Here is a 23,642-nt window from a genome sequence, read left to right on the forward strand (position 1 = left end):
TGCCCCTTGCTGCTTATCTGTGCGAGCACCAATAACATGACCTTGAGGAGATCAAAGGTGACTGCAGGACTGAGAGCAAAGGTCAGAGAATCATCTAGGTTGGAAAAGGCCTTTGGGGTCACCAAGTCCAACCATCAACACAACCTACTGAGTCCTATCATTAAACTATGTCTCTTGATGGTACGTCCACTCTTCTCTTAATCACCTCCAGGGATGGGAACTCCACTGCTTCCCTGGGCAGCCTGACCAGGGATAGCCCAGAGTGACACTTTCAAAGTGCATAACTGGTGTCATCAGTGAGGCTTGTACTTCTTTTGTTGTGGCACCTTCTTTTAAGAAGAACTGGTAAGAAGCAATGGAATTAGACCAGCAAGAAGGCACAGGCATGCTTGTGGGCAGATTTGCTAACCTAACGGGGAGTATTTTAAACTAGGTTTGCTAAGAGCTAATCTCAGGGTTAAATGAGGAAGCAATGCATGTGGAGAAGATATAATATAGTAGAAGGCTACAAGGAAGGCTGTAACATTCCCTCTCAGAAAGGAGAGGGTTCATGAACGTGTCTGCACTAACGCAAATTATTTGAGAAACAAAGAAGGCCAGTCTCTGTGTCAAGACCATAAGGGGAAGTAATATTGGTGATGTTGTAGTGAGGGTTGGTTGCAGACCAACTGACAGAGAAAGTGAGGTCGTCTGCAAACAATTAATAGAAGTTGTCCAATGGGAGGCCTTCATCCACATAGTGGATTTCAGCCCTCTGTCACGAGTTTGCTGGGAGGGTAACATGGCATTGTGCAAGCATTGTGGGAGAGTTTCTAGACTCTGTTGGTGACAATTTCTGAACATGAATGCAAAAGGAGCAGTTGGGATTAGTGCTGTTTTTTACCAGCTGCTCACAAACAGGGAAGAGATAGGAGTGAATCTTGCCACAGGTGGCAGCTGGGGTGCGGACATCACCAGCCGACAGAGTATGGGACTGGAGGAAGGCTGAGAAGGTACACTGTGATGTTAGTTGTTTAAAGAATTGCTGTGCAGAGACCCCTGAGAAGCTGCAATGTAGGGAAGAGGAGAGCCCAGGAGTTGGCAGATTTCTAAAGAAAACATATTGAGAGTTCAGGAATAAACCATCCTGTTGTACAGAAAGGTTGAGTGTTACAGGCATCGCCTTAGTCTTTGAAAGACTAGGAAGACCATGGAGCACAATCTCTTGCAGTCTGTTTTCACACGTATAAAGGTTATCACTATTAGTTTACATGGATACCAAGAAGAAATCATGTCTGACCAACCTGCCATCTTTTATGAAATGACTGATTGTGTGAGTAAGGAGAGCAATGGATGCTAATTCATCTTGACTTCACTTGAGTAGGGCTTTTGACACCATTTCCTACCACATTCATATTTTTATGTTGAGGAGGTATGCCCCGGACAAGCTGATATTAGAGGGCTTGAAAATCAGCTATGTCACTATGCTGAAAGAGTGGTAGTCAGTGGTTTAAAAGCACAGTTGGTAGCTGGGAAAACTACTCCAGAGTTCGATATTGTTCATTATTTTTACTGACAGCTGGGATGATGAGACAATTTCTTAGCTTCGGCAAATCTGTGGACAGTACTAAACTGGGTGGTGCAGCTGATGTTATAAATGGTTAAGGGTAATCTTGGGCATTAAGCTAACAGCAACCTCATGAATTTTATTAAGAAGTGGAAAGTTGTGCAGCTCAGGCAAAATAACCTTGGGCATGGTTATGGGCTGGGAGCTAACTGGTAGAGCTTCAGCCCTGCCGGAAGAGGGGAGGGAGGGGGAGTGGGTGGAGAGGGGAGTACAGAATGGATGTCAGGTTGAGTAACAGCCAACAGCATCCTTCCATTGTAGGTGAGATAAAGCTGGGCTATGTTAGAACAAGCATGGGTAGGAGACTGATGAAGTTATTCTTCCCTTCTGCCTGGCAGTGGCGAGGGAGCTAGACTTGTGTAACCTAGCCTAGGAAAGAGGAGTTTCCAGTAGCAGCCTACAGCATCTTGGAGGGAAGTTCCAAAGATAAAGATGGTCAAGCTACCATTGTGTGGTAGCAGATAGTATATAAAGATTAAAGTGTCAGAAATTGTGACTTAGGAGTTACAGAATGATCATTAGAGGAAAAATTCAGTGTGAAATTAGTGGAGCAAAGGAACAGGTCACCCTGAGAAGCTGTGTAATCTCCATGTGGAATCTCCATTTTGAAAGTTTTCAGAACTTGTCTTGATGGAGCCATGGCTTACTTACCTACTATTGTCAAGTAGGAGGATGGACTCAATAACCCAAAGATGGCCTGTCTAACCTGTTTCTATAGTTCCATTTCTTGTATTTAGAACAAAAATGAAAAAAATGTTGAAAGGAGGAGCTGATGATAGTACATAGTTCCTGATGCAAATACCTAAATATTGATATTTATATGTTAGTTAGGTGTCTAAGCTGTGTTATAGTAACTGGAGGTCTAGCAAAGCAATGGAGTGTAGAGTACCAAAAAGTAGAGCCTTGCCTTGCTGGTCAGCTGAATTCTGTATGAATTCTTAAATACTGGAGTAGCATTTAAATGGAATAGGCGGTTTAGAGTTTGGAGTCTTTTTCACTAGAGGTGTTTTCAACTAAATTGGGGAAAAATGTTTCTAGTTTGGGCTAAATAGTTTGTTTTCTGACCTGTTTTCAAAGATTTGTGTTACCAGGGAAGTTGTTCATCAACAACTATAACAACAACAACAACAACAACAATAATAATAATAATAATAAATCTATGTTAAGGACATACTAGGTCCATGCTTTTAAGCAATATTTCAATAATAATAATAATAAATCTATATTAAGGACATACTAGGTACATGCTTTTAAGCAATATTTCAATATTTTTCTTTTTCTTTGTTGAAGTTTTCCTTCTGATCACCAAGTAAGCAGAATACAGACTGAAGATCTATGATCCATTTTGAAACATGAGCTCTTTCCTACTCTCACTTTACAGTGAAGAATCCTATTGTACTCAATAGTCCTTAACATGAAGAACAGTAGGAAAATGAAAACAATTTGATTAGTACAGTCCACATAATTCTTCACTTTTGGAATGAATAGAATAGACACTTGGTGAAGATCTGGCTGTGGTCACCTTAGCAACTTTTCAACATATCTGCTTATTTAAAAGAAGTATCATGGAAGAATAGGGCTTACGAAGGCAGGTTTCTTAGAGTATTACAAACACAGGCTACTTGGTCAAAGTTGCAGATTTCAATTCTCCATCAAGGAGAATCCCCTGATTTTCTTAAATATTTTTTTTAAGAGAAATTCTAGCTCTTAAAAAAAAAAAAAAAGCAACAAACAACACACATATTGTTAATATGCTCAGATACTGCATATACTTAAATACAAATGCAGACTTTCAACTAAGTAGAATAATTTTGCCTATTTGAAATAAGAACTGTTTATATGTGACTTTTTTTCATGATGCATTTTGAAAACATAAATTTTTTTTTGAAAACATTTGATAAATTGGTACTTCAATTGTGAGTTATCAGCCTGAATTTAAGTTTTCTTTCTAGTTCAATCAGTCACATACCATTATATGGGAAAAAAAAATAACATGGCATTCAAGGTGCTTCTGGTTGCTTAATGGAATGGTCATTAACCTTTATTCCCCTTTTTTGCATATATTCCCCTTAGTTTCAACACTACAAAGAAAAAGTAATCAGTGATTGATAAGGCAAGAAAACATTCTGCATGATATTTTTGGAGGGTGAGGAGAGTAACCAAAGGAGAGATGATTTCTTTCTAGAGCAAGCCTTCAAGCTTCTGATTTATTTTTTTTTAAACTTAAAATCAGTATAAAAAAATCAAATTATGATATTTGACAGGTCTGCTGCAATAACTCTTAAAGTTTAAGATAATTTTAGAAAAATATAAAATGTTGTAAGCCTATTTAGTATTATAGGACATAAATATGCATATACTAACAGGCTTTGCATGCTAATTTTGGGGTTGTCTTGGATATGGTAATCTCTGTGCAGATAGTGGGAGAGGAGGAGGGTGGAAGGCTTTCTCTTAAGAGGATCAGGACATGAGTCATAACTTTTAAGGCCCATCACTACCTGGTTATGGTGGATGTGGGAGGGTGTGCCTTAGCCAGAACCTTAAAGCAACTTTTATTGAAGGAGACACTTAATATCTACTTCAGTAGGGTGGGTCTGGGGGAAGGTGAGAGGGAGGAATAAGAACATCCATTTCTTTGATCATCTTCTTACTCACCACAGATTACTTGTGCAGTTGGGACCTCCACAGCAGTTATGGTTGGCACATAGATAACTGCTTAAGTGATTATAATAACTCTGGACACTTCTCTATATCTCCATTTTTTGCCTCAGGACCCAATTTTTTTACTAGAAAAATACTCGTTTTGGGTGGTAAAATAGGTGCAATGCATAACTCTGAAGCTAGCCGTAGTAAGAACACCCATATAAATAACAATACAGAGACTTAAGCAGAAAATAAATAAAAGGAGTTAAACTTTTGTGTGTGGATATTCATAATTTTGTGATTTCAAAGTTGGGGTAGAATGCATTTTGCATAGTTAGCAACAACTGAAGGGTTTTAACTTTTACAGTATGTAAGATACAGCACTGATGAGTGTTTGGAGGCGGTCTTGACAGCTTCTCTGAACTCCAGTGTCAGGATGTGAAAAAAAAAATACATTTGGATAAATATATTTACAGTATGACATACTACAGATCTTATTTTTTCCATTTCTGTTAATAAGAAATGATACTTTGCGTCCACATCCTTGATGTATCTGTGGGACAATAGAGTGATTAGATCTGCAAGTAGTAAGAACCTGCCTTTGTTCTTCCTTCCTCCCTCTCAGAACAACATGCTTTCCTCTCTTTTTCGTCCTTTCCAACAGAACAGAGGTGGTCAAATGTTGTAGTCTCATCCATTAATGTGGGTTTCGGCTATTGATCTGTGCAATCATTTGGACCTGATGATCTTAAGGGTCTTTTCCAACCTAAATGATTCTATGATTATCACAAATCCTAAGAGAGTAAAAGGCCGAAAATTCCAGTGCTTGTAGTGACACTTTGGAGCTGTGGTTTTTTTCTTGTTGTTTGTTTGTTTGTTTGTTTGTTTTTCCCCCTGTTCTGTAGTCTGCCACTGATCAACTGCTCTGGATCCTAACATATTTCTTATCATCCTAATGTGGCTTCTGGAGTTTAGTATTAATATATGTTGGTCTGAAAACACTGCTGTTCTTAAACAGCCAGTGGGCTAACTTGGTATCAGTCCCATGACACTTGATTTTGAATGACAAGTTCTGTAGCCAGTATCCAAGGCCTAATGGTAGTGTTTTTATGGTGCAGTCTTGATATTTTAGAAGATTTGAAGGGAGGGGTTCTTTTGTTTTCCCTTTCATCAGTTTCTAAGTGAGTTTAAGTGTGATTTCTATCTGATTCAATTTAACAGGAGTGTTGTGTCTTTACACAGGCAGTGTAAGGGGAATCCTTGAGTTTACAGGTGATACTAAACCGTTTTGGGCACTCTAATGTTGCTGTAATTGCAAGGAACTCTGGAAGGACCTCACAAAACTGCATGCAAAAAGCACAACAGATGAGCTCTGATGTAGCTAAATGTGAGGTAATGCATCAGAGGAAAAAAATGATCATGGAATCACAGAATGGTTTGGGTTGAAAGGGACCATAAAGATCATCTAGTCCGAGCTCCCTGCCTTGTTCAGGGACATCTCTCACTAGATCAGGTTGCTCAGAACTCTTTCCAGCCTAACTTTGAACTCTCCCCAGTGCAGAACTAGTTCATATGCATGGGATGCTGAACTGAGAATGGGCAGTAACAGCTCAAGAAAGAGGCTTTGGGTTTCTTGTGCTGAAGTCATTAGTTCTGTGTGCAACAATAGTCAAAATGTCACAAAATGATTCTCATGGCTATGAAGAACATTGAGAATGAGATGGAGAGTATGTCTATCTCAGGGATGTAGGGGAAGTCATTAAGGACTGGAGGGTGGCATTGAAAATTGTGGAATTTCATGGCCTTTCAAGGAGATGCTGGAAGGGATGAAACTCTTCAGTGTGGAGTTGACAAGGCTGAGGTTGAGGAGTATGGTTGAGGTGTACAAAGTTATGAAGGCAGTGGCTAAGGTGAATATGTACCTTCACTCACCAAATACCACAGCACTAGAAATTGAAGACTGATAGCATTCACTAGGAATTTGTATTAAAACTAGTTCAACGTCATGTTTGAGCTTTTTGCTGGCACTTTTTCAGGAGAACTGAGTGATTAGCTTGGCCTGGATCTGTTGTCTGAAAGGCAGTCTTTTGGAGGATTGATACAACAAAATTTCCATGAAAATGCTATGAGGACTGATGGTGCAACATGAGAAGTTGTAAGGACACTTCATAAGGGCTTTAGACTTGTAAGCTTTCACCAGTCTCCTTGCTGCAGACAGATAGAAAGTAGAAATACTTTAAATGGTTGCTAAGTTTCTTGACTTGGTATTAGCTGAGAATATGTATACTGCTATTCCATGAGAGAGAAAATTTCTGAAGTAGGTACTTTTTAATCCATTTTATTTTAGCAATTAACAGATTTTCTCTCTCTGTCATTCCTAATGTTTTACTTTGATTTGATGTTGCTCATAGTCTAAAACACATCTCTGATATTGTCAAATCTAGCAATTTGTTGTTTGTGTTGAGTAGGAAAAGAAACAACTTGGGAAGACAGGAGAGGAAGATTAAGGAACAGATGTTTTAAAGTTGTTTTTTCAGAGTTCTGTGGGAAATCCACAGGATTTCACCATGACGCAGGGCAGGATCAGCCATCAGCATAGCCATTTTCATGATACATAATATATACTTTGAAGGGTGCAGAGGACGTGAATTTTTAAATACGACTTAAGTGATATTTCTTGTTAATCTGAATTAATCCAGTGTATATTCTACAATGAAGAGAAAAAATTTTAAAATTGAAGCTGAACAGCATAGCCTTCTCTGAAATAGAGGATTGACATTTTCTTTCTATTTACGGCTGTGTCTTTCTTCCTGTGGAACAGGAGGCCGAAAAGGTCTATCAGAAGCTGTTTAGAAAGCTTCAGGCAACATGCCCTTTAATCAAATAGTTGTTTTTCTCAGTGTAGGAAGTGAAAGGAATTTACTTCTGTCACGATTTTGTTCTTCAGGAGTTAAGTCCTGTTGAATTCATGTCCAAAAGCATCTAGTGCTAAAGACTGGAGTTGGGTGATGTGTTTTCTGCCTCACTTGGAAGTAGAAGATCCTTCTACTTTTAAATATTTAGCTGCTAATCTTGGTTCACAAGGTTGGGAGACTTGAGGAATCTCTGCAGGTTTTTTGTGTTTAGTGCACAGCAGCTTCTTAATGTGACAGAGTGTTACATGGGTGCTTAATATATCCCAAGTTTGTTCCTGCAGAAAAACTCGGCATGTGTAAAGATAAGAATATGGAGAAACCCTGCAGGTCTTCGAGATGGCAGGTCTGTCTGAAGCAAAACTCACTTTTTTTTGGGCCAGAGATGAAAGCACCAAGGAGAACACTCTGAAAATATGCAAGTATTTACATCCACCACACCTACTGCTTGCTTATGTGATTCACAACCAAAATTGAGCAGTAGGACTTTTCTGACCTTCATTTGTTCTTCCAGCCTTGCTGCTGGATGCTGTTAGTTACTTACAGAAATATTTTTTTTTTCCCAAAAAGTGTCTAATAACAACACTTTTAATCCAAGCCCTTTATTCCATTTGGTGCATGTTGACAGTTTTGGCCTGTGCTGCCACGCAGCAGTCAGAGTTGGAGCCTGCAGGTTGCCTCCTGGAGGCAGCCACAAATAACCCATCAGCTCAGCAGGGCCCAGAAGCCATTATGTGTGGCAAAAAGTTGCTCTAAAGTAAAAATGACTGTTGTGTCCTCACAGAGCAGAGCTGAGTGGTAGGGCTTTTGCTTTTGGGCTGCAGAAATATAAGCAAGTTCTAAGATACCTGTACTGTCAATTTAGTCACTAAATGTAGAGAAATTTGTGTCACTATGTGCATGTAAATACACTTTCATGTTGATGTTACTGCAGGTTAAAAAAATGCAGGAAGCTAACTGAACATTAATGAAATAGTCACTTGAAGCAACTGTCCATTAGTTTGAGCACTTACGAACATACAGAACAATAACTTCCAGCAGGTCAGTAGTCATCTGTACTCAAACTTTTCTGTCGCAAAAAATGGCATCTGACTCTTTGCAGGCAGAGTAATGCAAGTGAGTGCCACTCACTAGGGATTTAGTGCACTACCTCCTGGCAGTATTATTACATTTTTTTCTTTAGGTTACTCTTGCACATTAACCAGCATTTTTACTACTGTACCAATTCTATTTTGCACCAAAATACACAAATATATTAAAGCCTTTTAATGCTAAAATATATATATATGTTATTTAAATAGGAATCACAAAGTAGACCATCTCTTCTAACCTGTCAAGATAGGTAAACATGAATTAAGATATGCTTCTGTTCTGTGCTGTCTAGGTGCAACAGTCAAACAACTGTTTATCAAGTAAGATATGCCATTGATCAGAATAGTGATTTGTAACTTTAATAAACTTGCAGTCTTCCTCAAATAAGCAAATAATCTGAGGAGCATAGATCCCATGCATATTCAAGAGATTGAGCAGCACAGCCTGAAGATGAGCCTGAAAGCTGGATCTGATTTATCCACTGGTAGTGGCTGCTTCCTTTTTCAGAGGTTCACAACTTGGCTAGAGTTGGGCTGATTTTCACAGATGGGGTGCTGCAGAATTTCAGATCCTTTCTTGAAAAAAGATGGTACTCTTTGACAAGATGGTCACCAGTTTTCTTATCATGGATATAGCAATGTGTTATCTTCTCTGCCCTCCTTTTCAGAATCAATTGAGTCATTTTGGTTGAAGTTATTAAAGCAGAAATTCAGAGTAGAAAACTTCAGTCTGTCGTTTAGCAGTTAACGCTGATATTAGCAAAAGAAAATATCCTCTAATAGAAATTGTTGGACAACCACCCCATCTCTGACAATAAAGAAGTTTGTAATAAAAAGTGATTGCCCTTTTCAGAGTGAGAAAGTGGGAGAAAAATGTAAAAGCAACTTCAAGCATTAAGGAATAAAAACATTTTCAAATGAATAGCTTGATGTCTAAGACTGGCAGGCTTATTTTAGAAAGCTGTTTTTATATGACACCATTGAAGAAAAAAAGCCAGATGATGAGCTACCAGGCTTCTTTTATAAAAAGTAACTTCTTATCCATCCAAGCATAGTCCATCCAAACAGTCACTTATAAGTACTGAATTTTCGGAAGAAACTTTTAATATCCAATTAATAATCTCAGCATAGAGAAAAGGCACAAGTGACACAGCTATCTTATTCATATTTTTGCTCAATTACAAATTTTCCTACTGAAATAAATAGTCCTCCAAACGTGAGTCAGTGTGTGCCTTGAAGTTGTAAGGTTCCGGGGCCAGATGTATGGCAATTTGGGAAAATATTGATTTGTTTGGTCAGGACTTCAAGTGTATTTTACACTGAAAACAAGTCTGGTATCTGTAGAGTCTGCTGTAGTGAGGTTCCCTGCTGCTAAGATACTGAATAATTGGTTAAGTGAAGTATAAGCGACATAAAGAGTATCTCTATTGTCGGTGTAGTTGATAAATAGCTATGGTGAATAATTACTACCATTGGAGAAAACCGAGGTGTTTTTATTAAATGGAGTTTACAGGTAGCCTCTTTTAAAACAATCTGTAAAAATATAACTTTTCTTTTTTCCCTTTTGGCATCCCTACACTCCTAAGTCTCCAGCATTACCATTGATCTATGTGATGGATAATTTCATTCAAATCTGACATGAGAAGTAGTTTAGAAAGCATTGTAAGTGTTTACAAGTTAGTAACTTTTAAAGCAAGTACCTGTTGCAATACTTAGAAAAATCTAAGTTGCTATCCTGCAGTATTACGTTTGTATTTATTTCTGTGCTTTTCTAGGTTTTATTAACATTTTAAAAATTACTACGATGGTTGTCATAACTTCTCCTTCTATATCTTGGGTATGGGTTTGATCCACAAATAAGGAATTATGGAAAAGGATGCACTTACTATTAACCCCTGACTCTGCTTTCTACCCCAATGGTGGGTTATAATGAGTGGCTTCCCTGTGTAAGAAAGTGGATACAAGTCACAAATTCCAGTCTCCACCTGCATTTTCAGAATCCACTTACTGTTGTCACTTCAGATTCAGCAGATGTATAAAGTATGACTGCACATGTATAATCACTGCCTGCTTTGCTTGGAAAGTTGGTTTTGACGTGTTTTGTTGAATTTAGGATAAAAGCAAGTAGAATGACCTTGCATGTAGCATGACAAAGTTCCTGTTTTTCTCACTGTTTCTTCATTTTGTATACTGCAAAAATTCTAATGTCAACAACTTTATATCTTACTAGGAGAGCTGTGAATGACCTACTAGTCATTCGTACCTTGGTTCTGTCTATAAGTGAAGCAGCATTCTTCAGTGTTTCACCTTTTCAGCTTCTTTCCATACCTTGCAAAATATCATTATATACATACATTAACAAAATATTATTTGAATGTATAAATATTTCAGGAAGAAGACTGAAGTTTAAAAATAAGTAAGTGGGGAAATTGGCACATTTTTTAAATGGTCAACTACAAATAGGTAATGGGAAGTAATACATGGTTAGAGCAAAAATACTGATTTACAAAACCAGACTAGCATTCATTAACTTAAATGATCATTTCATGTGTATTTTAGATGGAAAAAAGTAAGTAAATATAATTTTTAACCGAAAGCTTTTGGCTCTTGAACCAAGTTAATAATAGAAGCAGTCAGTGAAGTTGTGTCTTGACACAGGAAAAAGTTCTAGCTTCATTCTGCTCTCCCACACCCTTCTTTTGGCAGAAATCAAAATTCAGTCATCAAAATTCCCTCCAGGCAGATATTTTTCAATCAATTTCCTATTATGAAATATGTTATTAAAATAATGCTGTGCTCCTCTTAGCCCAGAAAGGAAAACAGAAATGTTTTTCCTATTATACTGACTTTCAAACTGATTAAATAAAAATACATGTAAAAGTAAAATAGTTACAATACAAAGGAAGAGGCAAGTTAAAAATATGCTTTGTAACAAGTCCAAAGAGCAGTTTGTTGTTCTGTTATGAAATAGTAGAATGCAAATTTTGGAATTTATTTGGAATACTGTAACTGTATGCTGCGAAACCTAAAATACTTAATTTCATCCAGAATGCTCTTGCCATTTATACTGACAATCAAGCTAGGAGCAAATTTACAGACACGCTTAGTGGGAGGACCCTACCAGTATACAGCAAGATCCAATTTCTACTCTTCTGTTTAAACTGAGCTTCTCTTACACCATCAGGTTTTGGTCTCTTGTTTTTTAGAAGTCTGGAGCAATCCTTCAAGGGTCTTGAGAGATGCCAGATTGCTCAGATGACAGACTGCGCTCCCTGTCATCACTTCTATCCTAGCTGTGGAAAACTTTTTATTCTCTTGCTAAATGTGGTCAGATGCTAATTGTACATAATGCTGCAATGAACCTTTAAGCAATAGATAGTGTATTTTTGATTATTCAAAAATAATCAGATTTTTTATTTGATTTTTTGGAGGAAAAAAATGCTTAATTTTCAACAAGGCTTAGTTCAATGAGATCTACTGAATTTAGCAGAGGACTGTTGCAAAGAAAATGTCATTATGTATTTGGCCTGGTGCATTAAATAGTGGTCTTACATAAAATGCTTAGTTTAATGGAATCAGTCGTTTTCCAGACTAATTGTGAGCTCTTTAGCTGAAGGTCTCATTTAATTAGAGAACCGATTTTTGCCAGTTTCCATCACTAATCAATTTCAGATTGTTTTTTAGTGAAGAGCAAGTGATGTATCCTTAGACATTAGCTGCATACTAAAAGCACTAGTTCATATCAGCATGCAGGATTGTGCCTGCAGTTACCCCTAGAAAAGGAAAGCCCTCCGTTAAGACTCTGATGTTTGTCTTTGTCCTTGGTTGGCACGTATTCAGTAAGATGGCAAGTTGTGCCTGGCCTTTTCCAGATGCACCACACTTCTTCTTCTTAACCAGCTCAGCCATGCAGGTCAGTCCACTAAGATGAAGCCACACTTCACCTACCCTGAACAAGTAAACCAGTGAAAAATGACTTAGGGACGCTCTTTGTTGAGACCCAGCAATTCTGTTGAGGGGAAGAGATGAGTCCTTCCCCTTTACCTCCAGGACTGAAGTCTGAGTTTTAGTCATAATTATTTCTTCCATATGAAAATATTGGAAGCTCAAAAACTGGATATGCCTTGATCTGAGCAGCTGGCCAATATTTGGAGAAAAGATTCATGTGAGTGAAATAATATATACTTAGAAGGTATAGCTGCGCAGTTTTCTCTCCCTACGTCTAGTTCCAGAGGATCTCATGGCACCAAAGAGAAAAATTCCTTGCAAACATTTTCTCAGCTATTCTGTCAGTCCAGTTTTCTGCTTCATGGACAAATGTTTTCAGTGGCTATTTTCATAAGGAAATAATGCTCCTCCTATTTAGGCTAAGTATTAAAAAGTCAAGGGAGTAAGGGCTACCCTTCAGAGTCCGTGACTGCTGTGGATAATGGGTGGCTCTTGTATTTCTTTCATCTTGGTAAGACTCAAAACTATGTATTTGCTTAGTGTTTCAGAAATTTTAAAATACAAAGATTGTTGCAAATCATTTCTCTTTTCTTTTTAACTACATTAATTGCTATAAAGTGTGTGTTCCTTATAGTTAATATTATTTATATTTTTTGTTCTCTATGCAAGTTGGATAATGCAGATGAGCAAGCAGCCCAGATCAGACGTGAACTAGATGGACGTCTACAATTAGCTGAACAAATGGCAAGGGTAAGCGATTGCTTTGATGTACCAAAAATGTATCTTCTTATGCGATTAAGTGGGATGATACTTAATGTGGGTTTCCACTTTCTGATTCTGAAACTGAATATCATCTAACAGCATAACAGTCTGGGAGATGCATTTCTTGCTGCTGTGGAGTAGGTATGGGGCAGAGAGAAAGCAAAATTCGTTTTGAAAGGTTGTACACAGTGCAGTCCTGCCTTTTCTTTGTCAGCAAGTCCAGTGGTGAACCAAAGAGTATGTTATTTGCACATTTGGGAGTATGTATTTTGGAACTAAAGTAGATTATATTTCATATGCAAAATGCATTATTCTGTACTTAGACATAACGTTTGTGTCTTATGACATGCTATATGTATACACTTTTAAAGTATGTAGAATATAGTTTACATTTCCGGTTTAAGTCAAAGTTCAGAGTGGTTGTATTAGCACTGCGAGTAACAAAGCTGAGTGAGCCTTGTAGTTCAAATTAGTGCTAATAGGGTAAATTATAAATTGCTTTTTTAAATTTTAGAAAGCCAAGTCTATTTTTTCTCTCTTAGAGCTCGTATCTCATTTCAGTGGACAAGATTATGCCCTTCTATATTAAATATCACAAGTAGGATTGTTACTGTCCCTGGCCATTTTAGCACTCTATCAGAATCCAGACCTAAATGTGTAAAATAATTGTGTGTAATAACTTTGCATTTCTTTCTAAATGAATGACTTGTTATTAAAAATAAAAATAAGCAGCAGTAGGAATTTCAAGTTGCGGTTGTAGTTCAACTGTTTTATGTTAGAAGCGTGAATGCAACTGACTTATTTTTGGACCACACAATTAGCCTTCTCATTACTGTTTTCAAGGGATACAAATAGTTAGACATAGGAATTCAGACTTTTATTTTTATTCAATATCTCTAAGTGAGAGCAAATTAATAAATTAATATGCTATACAACACAGCATGATTTTTTTCTTCCCAACTTTTTTTTTCCTTCCAAGGAAAGAAAATTCCCAAAGTTCATAACAAGAGAAATGGAAAACATGTACATAGAAGAGTTGCGGTCTTCAGTGAATTTGCTGATGGCAAATTTGGAAAGTCTTCCAGTGTCTAAAGGTGGGCCAGAATTTAAACTGCAGAAGTTAAAGCGATCACAAAATTCTGCATTCTTGGACATAGGAGATGAAAATGAGGTTCAGCTGTCAAAGTCTGATGTGGTCCTCTCCTTCACATTAGAGGTAATCACATATTTCGATGAACATTTGTTGACAGTTTAAATTACTAGAATGTCCAGAATGTCTATTTCTTGATATTTTTTTGTTACTAGTCCTTCCTTGGTCATTAAAATTTTTTTTTTTAACTAGTAAATTATGCATTGTCTCTGATAATTAGGAGTTAGAGTTCATATGCATGATATGCTTTCCTCTTACAGCTGTAGCTACGTTTTGTTCCACACAGCAATGTGGGCAGTTGAATCTCCTACACAACTGTAACTTTAAATGAATTCCAGTACATTAGGTACATAGGCACACTTTGGAACATAATGATGAGACACTACGGTTGTCAAAAACTCATTTGCAGAAGTTTACAAACAAGTTGTATTTTCTCACTGAAAGCATTTAAAGACTAAACCAAATCCAAACTTTCTTATTGTTGGTCATAGTAGGCTGATTTTTATAAGTTTTTGCATTTTTCTCAAGAGACAAACTTGTATTTACGGACGTTATGCAGGAAGTCTGCTCTACAGGTATGTGGTCCCAATCCACATTGAGCTCAATTCACTTCAAGAGGAAGACACAAATACAGCTAGTTACTTAAACATATCTGAGGAAAGCATCATTGGTCAGGTCCAATTCTGTACATGTGAATATCAGGAAATGCTGATCTCTGTCTCTAGATAATAATACAATCAAAATGTTTCCTGGTTGCATAGTATGTATTTGTTTGTCAGAAGATGCCACATTTAAGTGCTATGCACTTGAAGTGGCTTCAGTTTGTGTAAGACACTGGGTAATGTTAAGTGATAAATATTTCAATTGTTAAATGTTTTAAACCAAACAAAAAGCATGTATGTCTCTGAAACAATGTATATTCTTAAGTGAACAGTGCATCTGTTTTTTTCTTGTAGTGTTGAAAATTCAGATCTAATTTTCTTTGTTGTGTCAAAAAAAGTTTAAATCTTTTATTTAACTGTAAAAGAGAAATTACTTATCCTGCCATATGCTACTTTAATATTACTAGCTAATAATGTATAAGGCCTACAAATATTTTGGAAGAGTAATAGGATCGATCCGTCTATCATTCTATACACCAAAAATTAATAGTTCATCCAGCATGTAAAACTGGTGTAGTATAGTGCTGAAGTATATGAGATGAAGAAGTAATTTTATAATTCTTGTGCTGAATCCTGTGGCCTGCCATCACATGTGCTGTTTCTACCTAAGGTGGACTGCAGAGCCTAGAGTGATCCCATCAGTAGCAATAACAAAGAGTAGTTCTAAAGCACCTGAAAAGTACCTGAAAAAGCTTTTCAATAATATATATATATTTTTTGTCTTCAAGAAAGTTTGCTTGTTGAGGGATGTAAAATGAAGAAAAACTCTCTCTGGGCTTCTAGAGAGAAATATTAAGTATGTACTAAAAATTATGTGATATTTGGAAGGAAAACACCGAAAGATTGAAACAGTCATGAAATGAAAAGTGACAGTAAATGTGATTTCCAGTAAACTTGTTACTTGGAGCAGTTTTGGTCTGTTTGCAACCCTGCACACCAGATATGTTAGATAGACTGTTAAGTTTGCAGAATTTAAGTTTTTTGGTTGTTCCTTCCATTACTGATAGAGAAAACACAGAGGTTCTTCAGGGTTAATGATCTGCCTTTCATCTTGGGCAAGCAAAGAATTAAAGTGTTACTCTACAGGTAACAGTTTTAAATAGGGGAAATTTTCATTTTAAGCATGTTGTTAACCACATAAGTCAAGTTTCTTGTCTATGAAATATGTATATGTGTCTTATTCTTGGGAAGCCAAATCTCACAGACAATAAGGGCAAAAGGAAGCAGCTGAACTGATATTCATTTAGACTGAAACATGGGAGAGCTGTTCTTTTTTATGCAAATCAGAATGGGCAAATAACAAAACCTGATTGCATGTCCTTGGAGACAGAATACCTTATTTCTGAAAAAATGTTAGATGATATATATACAATTTCATACTTCTTGAGTAAGTATGGTAACCAGCAAAAGCCCCACTGAGAGCAGCTGCACAGGAATGAACAAGAAATCTATAATGTTATAACATTAGTACAAACAAACAAACAAAAAAACACCTAATTGGGCAGGTGAAGTGTGGTGGGGGTTAATGCTGCCACTGCATTTCATTGTTAAGACAGACCAGCAAATTATTATTTATAATGTTCTGGTGTGAATGGACCTTGTGCTCTAAGACAAGAGATGCTAAAAGTGACAGTGACTGTTTTTGCAAGTTGGATATTTCATCAATTAGCCTATTTGCAGAAATTTGTAAAATAAATAAAATATCAAAGCAGTAGCAGAAGACTTAATTGCTTATGTTCTTCAGCTGTTAAACTGTTTAAGAAATAGACAAGTAATATTTAGAAAGCTGTTCATCAGCTAATGAGCTAGTTAATCAGCTAGTGACAGTTTCCTTCCTAATGAAATGCAGGTTTTTTTCCATTCCTAGAATCCAGAAGTGCTAGCAAAGACAAATATGCTGTGCAATTAAATTGGAAACTCAAGGAAAAGTATTAACATAAAAAATTAATAAACATGAAGCCTGCATTCAACAAGGACGTGTGTTTGACATGTGGAAAGACCATATAGGCAGTGTTAGCCAGAAGGATCTCTTCTCAGTCTTCAAGTGACCATTGATCACTTTTATAGCTGTTTGAATTCCTGGACCACAAGCGATGGAGAAGAACAAAGATAATTACATCATTGTCCCTGAATTGCTGTATTATTTATAAAGCATAATAGGCAGTGTTGATAATTTATGGGTAATGTAAAAATGTTCTAAATGGTCAATGACTGTCACCTCACTGGACTTTTGCAAGACATCTAACAATTGCTGAGATTTTAGGAGTTTTAAAGTACAAGGGATTTTAAAACTAAGGGTGAATCTGCCCTGACACAGTTCAATAAAAGTGAACTGGCAAATATGCAAGTAGTTTGATAGCCAGACATTTTTAGTGGTTGCTTGCTGACCTAAGAAATCAATTGCTTCTAATGAGACTAGAAGTAGTCGTTACTTCTGTCACCTTTAAAACAATCAAACAAATACTGTGTTTTTGTTGTTGCTGTTCAGATGAGGGCAGCTTCTCTGCTGATTAAATGGATAAAGTTTTTCACAGTTTCTTAGGCACAAATGGGGCTGAAAAGGAAAGCAGCTTTTCTGAAGCAGGCAGGGAAACGGGACTTTCTTTTCAAATCTTCTCTGAATTAGAAACATCTGAAGTGTAAAAATTCCAATAGATTCACACTGTGACAAACTGAAAGGTGTATAAGAGACACAGAGCAGTTGAAGTTAGACTGCATTTGGCTCTTCTGGACTATAACCGAGCAGTTCAGAGGAGCTGAAAAACTGTGGGATTTGCCAAGCCCAGAATGTCCCTGGTGAGGAAATTCTCAGGGCACAGCTGGTAGAGGTGGCTTTTTTTTCCCGTCTCTTCCCCCCACATCTCCATATGCACACTGACTGCACCTGCCTGCAAGAAGTGAGCTGGGAGAAGGAAAAGGGGTAGGTAGTGGGGGAAAAATACTGCAGCTGATAGCGGTGCTCTCTGTCATGATAGAGATGAGTTTCAAGGGTTGCAGCCTTCTTGGTCACAGCACCATGATTAAAACTTCCAAGACTTGATCGGTTTGCTTGTCTCATTTAACAATCTCAGTAACCTTCTATAAATACTTACTTGGATGACTGCTTTAAAGAGACACCTCCTCATGCATTAACATTTAGAATTATATTTAGACATTGCTCTCAAATTCAACTACTAGCATTGAAACTATGGTTGGAGTGAGTTTCTGTCCAAGTAGAAACAGAGCAAAAATTTCCATTCCTAGTTTATGTTGCTGAAAGTAGAAAAAGAAGGCAAAATTAAAACTTTTATGTCTCCAAAGATTTGAGACAGTGGGGTGTTTTTTGTTTTGTTTTGTTTTGGGTTTTCTGTGTGACATTTAATACCACAATAGCTGTGCTATGTAATGCTTTCTGAAGTCTGAAGGATGAACTATTTCCTTTCTTCTCCTCAGATCGTTATAATGGAAGTGCAAGGTTTAAAGTCAGTTGCCCCCAATCGGATTGTCTACTGCACCATGGAAGTGGAGGGGGGTGAGAAACTTCAGACAGACCAGGCAGAAGCTTCCAGGCCACAGTAAGCTGCTCTGCTGTCGCTGTGTACAACATCCTTTCCTTTCATATTGTGGGAGAACCTACCTGAATAGCTTTACAATTTTTACGATTTAAGTTAGCACTACATTACATGAGGTTTTTTTCTGAGTTGTTACCTTAAATTCTTTCTAAAAAAATAAATTATAGATAATATTTATGGTGAAGTAAGTATGAAGTGTGAGCACAGTCTAAAAAAATACCACTGAATGTATGTGTGAGGAAGGGAGTTGGATGGAGGCTGCAGCATTGTATCCTCTGAAAACAAACCTCTTGAAAGATGTTAGCCCGAGGTGATTTTATGTATTCTAGGTTAATGTGCAGGTGGCCTTGTGGAGTGTAACTTGTACAATTGGTGGAAAATCAATACTCAGTAATCAGTCTTGACAAAACTTACTCACCTGCTGAGCCTATTTCATTTTAAATTATAGGATCCACTTCTTCCAATTAATTTTTGAGGGAGACAGTCAGCAAACTGACTTGGAGGGGAAAACATCATGCCATCTGTACTTGAACCAGTCAGTGTGGCATAGAGGAAGAAAATTAGGTGTGTTTTTTGTTGATTTGTTTGACCTATGCACTGACTTCAGACACTTTTCTCTCTGTTAAAATGTCATTTGGAATCTTTCGTAGATAACTTTCCAGATGGTGTGTTGGGGTTTTACTGGCACCATAGTGTGCCTTGTGAAAAACAATTTAGAAATTGCAGTTGTTACAGTATCTGAGAAAACACCTTAAACTGAACTGGGATGATAGCTTCTATTCCATTCAGACCACAAATACGGATTTCTGATAGGCAAAATTATAAGCACAGCATTTATGTACCTCTTCTGGGTCTGGGGAGAGGAGAAATAGAAGGAGATATTATTTGGTAGACTTTCTCCTAGCCGTAGAGTTGCAGCAAATTTCCCAGACAAGTAAGCCAGCAGCCTGCTATAGTAACATTCAGATGAGCTTTTCAGAATTCCAACGAGGTGGAACAAGATGTAAAATATAGTTGGCACACTCCCTGGCTTGTGGTCCTTCTCCAGCTCAGTCATATCATTTGCATGGGGTACGTGAGGAACTTCTAAAAGCAATGTCAGTGTAAAAGACGTACGGATATATGTGTTGAAGCAAGGTCATGAGTGGGTATGCAGCATCCCCTGCTCATCTGTTGACTTGTTGGGGCATTCTCTGGTGGCTTGGGGTCCCATGCGAGCTGCATGGATTTGTCATAGAGGGCGCATCTCCAAGCTCTGCTTCTCTTCAAACCCAGAGTTGCTCTTGTGCTCTTACCCGCAATGAGCACATATAACATTTGCCTACTGTCACAGTCAAGATTACCTTTTCATCTGAAAGTGCCTGTCTTTTTTTCCTCACCCTTGAACTTGTCAGCTTTTGTTTTAAAGGCTTCATTAACCTCTGGTGTCATTGGTGTGGGTCTTCAGACTTCCCTAAATCAGCTAGAATACAAAGATCCTTGAGTCTTAAGCAAAGTCATTCTATTTCCAGAAAACAGTTTTGTAGATGTTAAGGATTTTGTTTTTCTCAAGCTATTTCCAGATACAGTGGACAAAATATGTCAGGAATGGTTCATGATCAGTTCATGGTTGACTTATTACATATTAAGGCTGCAGGTAAAGGTGAAGGTTGTAAAGCCAATCAGAAGATATATTTTGTGTATAAGATACGTCCCCTAAAAGTTAACAACTAAGTCAAAGTAGAAACTTTATCAAAAGGAAGTTCCGGAATAGATGGAGTCAATATGAGATCAGCTGGAGTGTTTGTAGGAAAGGTGGTAAGGTTGGGACCTGCTATGAGCTTGTAAACTGATTTAGAGGATTTCAGGCTCAATATGTGAGAGTTGAATATGTATGAGTATTTGAATACAGAAGAATACAGAATTTATTTGCATTTGAATACAGGAAGCAGGTTATAGGCAATTCCATAAGTGTTGTTGGATGAATAAGTTTCATATGGATTTTTATGGAAAAAAAAATGCATCTTCAGGAAGTGGAGGATTGTGAGATGCCCTGAACTGTTCACTGGAAGAACAGGAATGGGAGTTAGTGGTGCTATTGACCTGTTAGCCTGCAAAATAGTTTGACTTGAAAGGCCACAGCTGATAGAACTCTTAGAATAGCATAAGAACCAGATAGAGTTTGAGTCATACTGTTTTCCATTGCTGGCAAGCATAATTTTGAAACTCTGGCATACGGTATGCTTATGAGCATACAGGGAGATGTAGTTTTTGAGCATATATTGAGATGTAGTTTGAGGCAACACAAGAGGATATTAAATTAGGCAAGCATGAAATTAGCAAATTATGGGCAGACAGCAAAGAAGATGGAGGAAGCTGCCTATGGAACTGGAGGTCCTTTATTCCACAGTTTCATTTTTCTGTTAGAGCCAAACAAGGTTTCCTTGACAGCAGCCATATTGCTCTTTTTGTTGGTAGTGAAGGAAACTAAGAGTCTTGGCAGAGATTAATCAGGAAATTGCACAGGTGAGAGAGAGCCTAGAAAACATTGTTATAGGTAGGGAGGGGTCCCAAGTTTCAGAAGGTGTCCTTTTTCTCTACCACAAACTGTTTCCAGTCCTCCTGAGATCTTTCTTCCCTTTATGTCCAACACATCCCTCATCTCAAACAGTTGTCTACCTCCTCTTTCCCCCCTGCTTCTTCCAGCACTCATCACAGTTCTCCGGTAGGGATGTGCCAGGAGGGTGGGAAGGAATGGATGAAGGGTTGGATGTTCTCCTGCAAATAGGAGGGATGGGAAGAGGTGGAAACTGAAGCAATTTTCTGCTCCTGTTGATGTTAGTAATGTCATTGCTTCTGCCTTCTTTTCCCCTTAGTCCTTTGGCAGCAATGGGGAAAGTTGCCTAAGTAGAGTCCAGTGACCAGCCGGGCCAGAAGAGCCAATCTGTTTCATTTCTGATACAGAAAAATGAAGCCGTCTGCTGCCCTAGGGTACTGCCTATCTTGCCTGCTGCTGGAGCTGGCTTCTTACTGGGATAATTTTCAGTACCATCATTCTGATATAAAGGAAAATAATCAGCGAGGCTGGAGGAGAAAACACAAAATTCATTGTAAAAAGAAACTGAGAATTGAGAAGAGCTGTAGTTAATCTTGGCTCTTCAGATCACGAGCAGTAACATATTTGCAGTGACAGATCCCAGATAAAGGAGAACATAACTTCAGACTTTATACGGTATGTGCAGCTAGAAAAGGGTAGCAAAGCTCTTGTACTAAGAGTAGAATGAAACGGTGATGGAAAATGAATTTTTCACTAGCCTGGGGAGGCTGCTGGCAAGCGCTACGAGTCATGTGCTTGTCACAGGCATTTTCTGTAGTTGCTTTATAGTTTTGAACTGATAAATTTGTAGATAAATTTGTGAAGAGAAGCAGCGTAAAGAAGTATTTATGCCTGGTGTGGTTTTTTTTTATTTTCTTTTTTTTCTCCTTTTTTTTTTTTTACTTGTAAAACATCAGTGTACAAACAGCAACGCTACTAGTCAGAAGTTTTGACAATGAAAAGGTGAAAACTGGGTGCTCAGACAAGTGCTTCAAAATGGAGTGCAAACCAATGTGACCTCAGAGTGGAGATTAATAGAAGCATGATTTAAGTAGAGACTGAATTGAAGATTTATCTGCTATTCCAAAATGCTGAATATTTCACTCAATGACTTTTTAGAGTATGTATTTAAGTATTCTTCTAAATCCTTGAATGCTTCCGTGAGAGTAATAAGGAAATTAAAAAAAAAGGTTTGCTCTTCAAGGCAAAAGACTTAGTTAGAGTCCCAGAGAAAAGAGCACAGTTTTATCCTAACAGTTTATCAGTAAGAAATATTTTCTGGTTTCTTAATGCTTTTAACTCCTGCCTGCTTTCTGTCTCTTTGAAAAATAAATTGTGAGTTTGTATTGAAGTGCTTCATACAATTATTTTCTACTTTAACAAGCTAAATGAAGCTGATTATATGTATGTTACTGAGTAGTTAATGGTCATTCTAAAATGCAAATGCTATAAAGCAATATATTTTGACTGAGCTTAAGTCTTGGACGATTTTACAAACCAATCAGTTACACAGCTTCACATGCAAACTGTATAAAAAATTTATTACTGCCCTGTGAAATACTTCTTCATTCCTCCCAACTGTTTCCTGCCTTTTAGCCCTGCTGAAAATCCTTCCAACATAGACTGTGACCTTTTCTGCCAGAGATCAGTAGCAGAGCCTTTAGAGGACCCCCTTCAGCTGTAGGATGCTTTGCATAACTTTGTTGCTGTGGCACCACAGGGGACATCTTGCAAAATCCAGTGCTAATTTCATTTTTCAAATGTTACTGATGTGGCTTCGTTTTTAGTCGTGTGGAGTCTGGTGTCCACATGTTTTCTTATCATTGATTTTATTCATTCTGAATATTAAATAATGTGGTGTCTTGAAAGTGTCATCTTTTGGATGTGTATGGTCGTGCCTAAAGATAAAAGTTGGGAACATGCTATGTTTTATCACTACAGGTGATATTCTGCTGTCATATATTTATGAAATAGAAAAAGATAATATCTTAAATGATAAGAAAATTTTGATGCAACCAGCTTATTCTTCATGTAAACAAGACAAATGAGATGACCATATTTTGCTGCCAGTGGCTACATAATCTTGTAAAAATGTCTATTATATTAGAAGGGAAGAATGTGAAGAATGCATGATTAAATATCTGACCGAAGGAGGCAGGGAACCACAGTCAAGATGGCACAAATAAAATAAATGCTGCTCACTTTATTTTTATGCAATATTCTACCACCACTAATTCCATAAAGTATTTGAAGTATGACAGTATTTGCAGACTCATAATCAAAGATTATTTGGCAAAGATTACATAGAAGTGTTTAAAAACAAAACAAACAAAAAAAAAGGGGGGGGAAATGGTCTTAACTTCTAAAATGTAGAACTTCCTGGAATGACATGGTTGCTCAAGAAAAAAAATATAATGTTTGATAATATGGCTTAAAATGAAGTTTCTGAAGAGGAAAGAATAGACATCATTTATAATCTGTGACAATCACTTTTGAAGCATCAGCTAGCTTTGTTTCTTTATCACAGCCCCTGTAACTTTCTAATGTTTATTTTTGATTGAGAGAAACAAAGACATGACCATGTTGGTAACTAACTTGTGGTTGCATGACATAGTTATACAGTATTTAAGGAAAAGGGAAGGTACACATTTTTTCATCTGCTATTTGTCTGTGCCTAATGCAACTGCATAAATACGATTAAATTTCATCAGTAATACTTTAATTATATTGTTATTAGTACTG

The 23,642-nt window shown here is 37.4% G+C and overlaps 1 protein-coding gene across 17 annotated transcripts in view; it reads left to right on the forward strand.

Annotated features, from left to right (window-relative positions):
- The window catches only part of CADPS2 (calcium dependent secretion activator 2), a 311,395-nt gene that overhangs the window by 114,185 nt on the left and 173,568 nt on the right, over nucleotides 1-23,642 (forward strand). For all 17 annotated transcript variants that reach the window (XM_083829288.1, XM_083829287.1, XM_083829297.1 and 14 more), the window contains 3 exons: nucleotides 12,870-12,950; nucleotides 13,942-14,178; nucleotides 18,207-18,328. In XM_083829288.1, the coding sequence (XP_083685414.1) occupies nucleotides 12,870-12,950; nucleotides 13,942-14,178; nucleotides 18,207-18,328 (440 nt within the window). The remainder of the gene's footprint in view (nucleotides 1-12,869; nucleotides 12,951-13,941; nucleotides 14,179-18,206; nucleotides 18,329-23,642) is intronic.

The sequence above is a fragment of the Anser anser genome (assembly GCF_964211835.1).
Source record: "Anser anser genome assembly, chromosome: 1".
NCBI lineage: Eukaryota > Metazoa > Chordata > Aves > Anseriformes > Anatidae > Anser > Anser anser.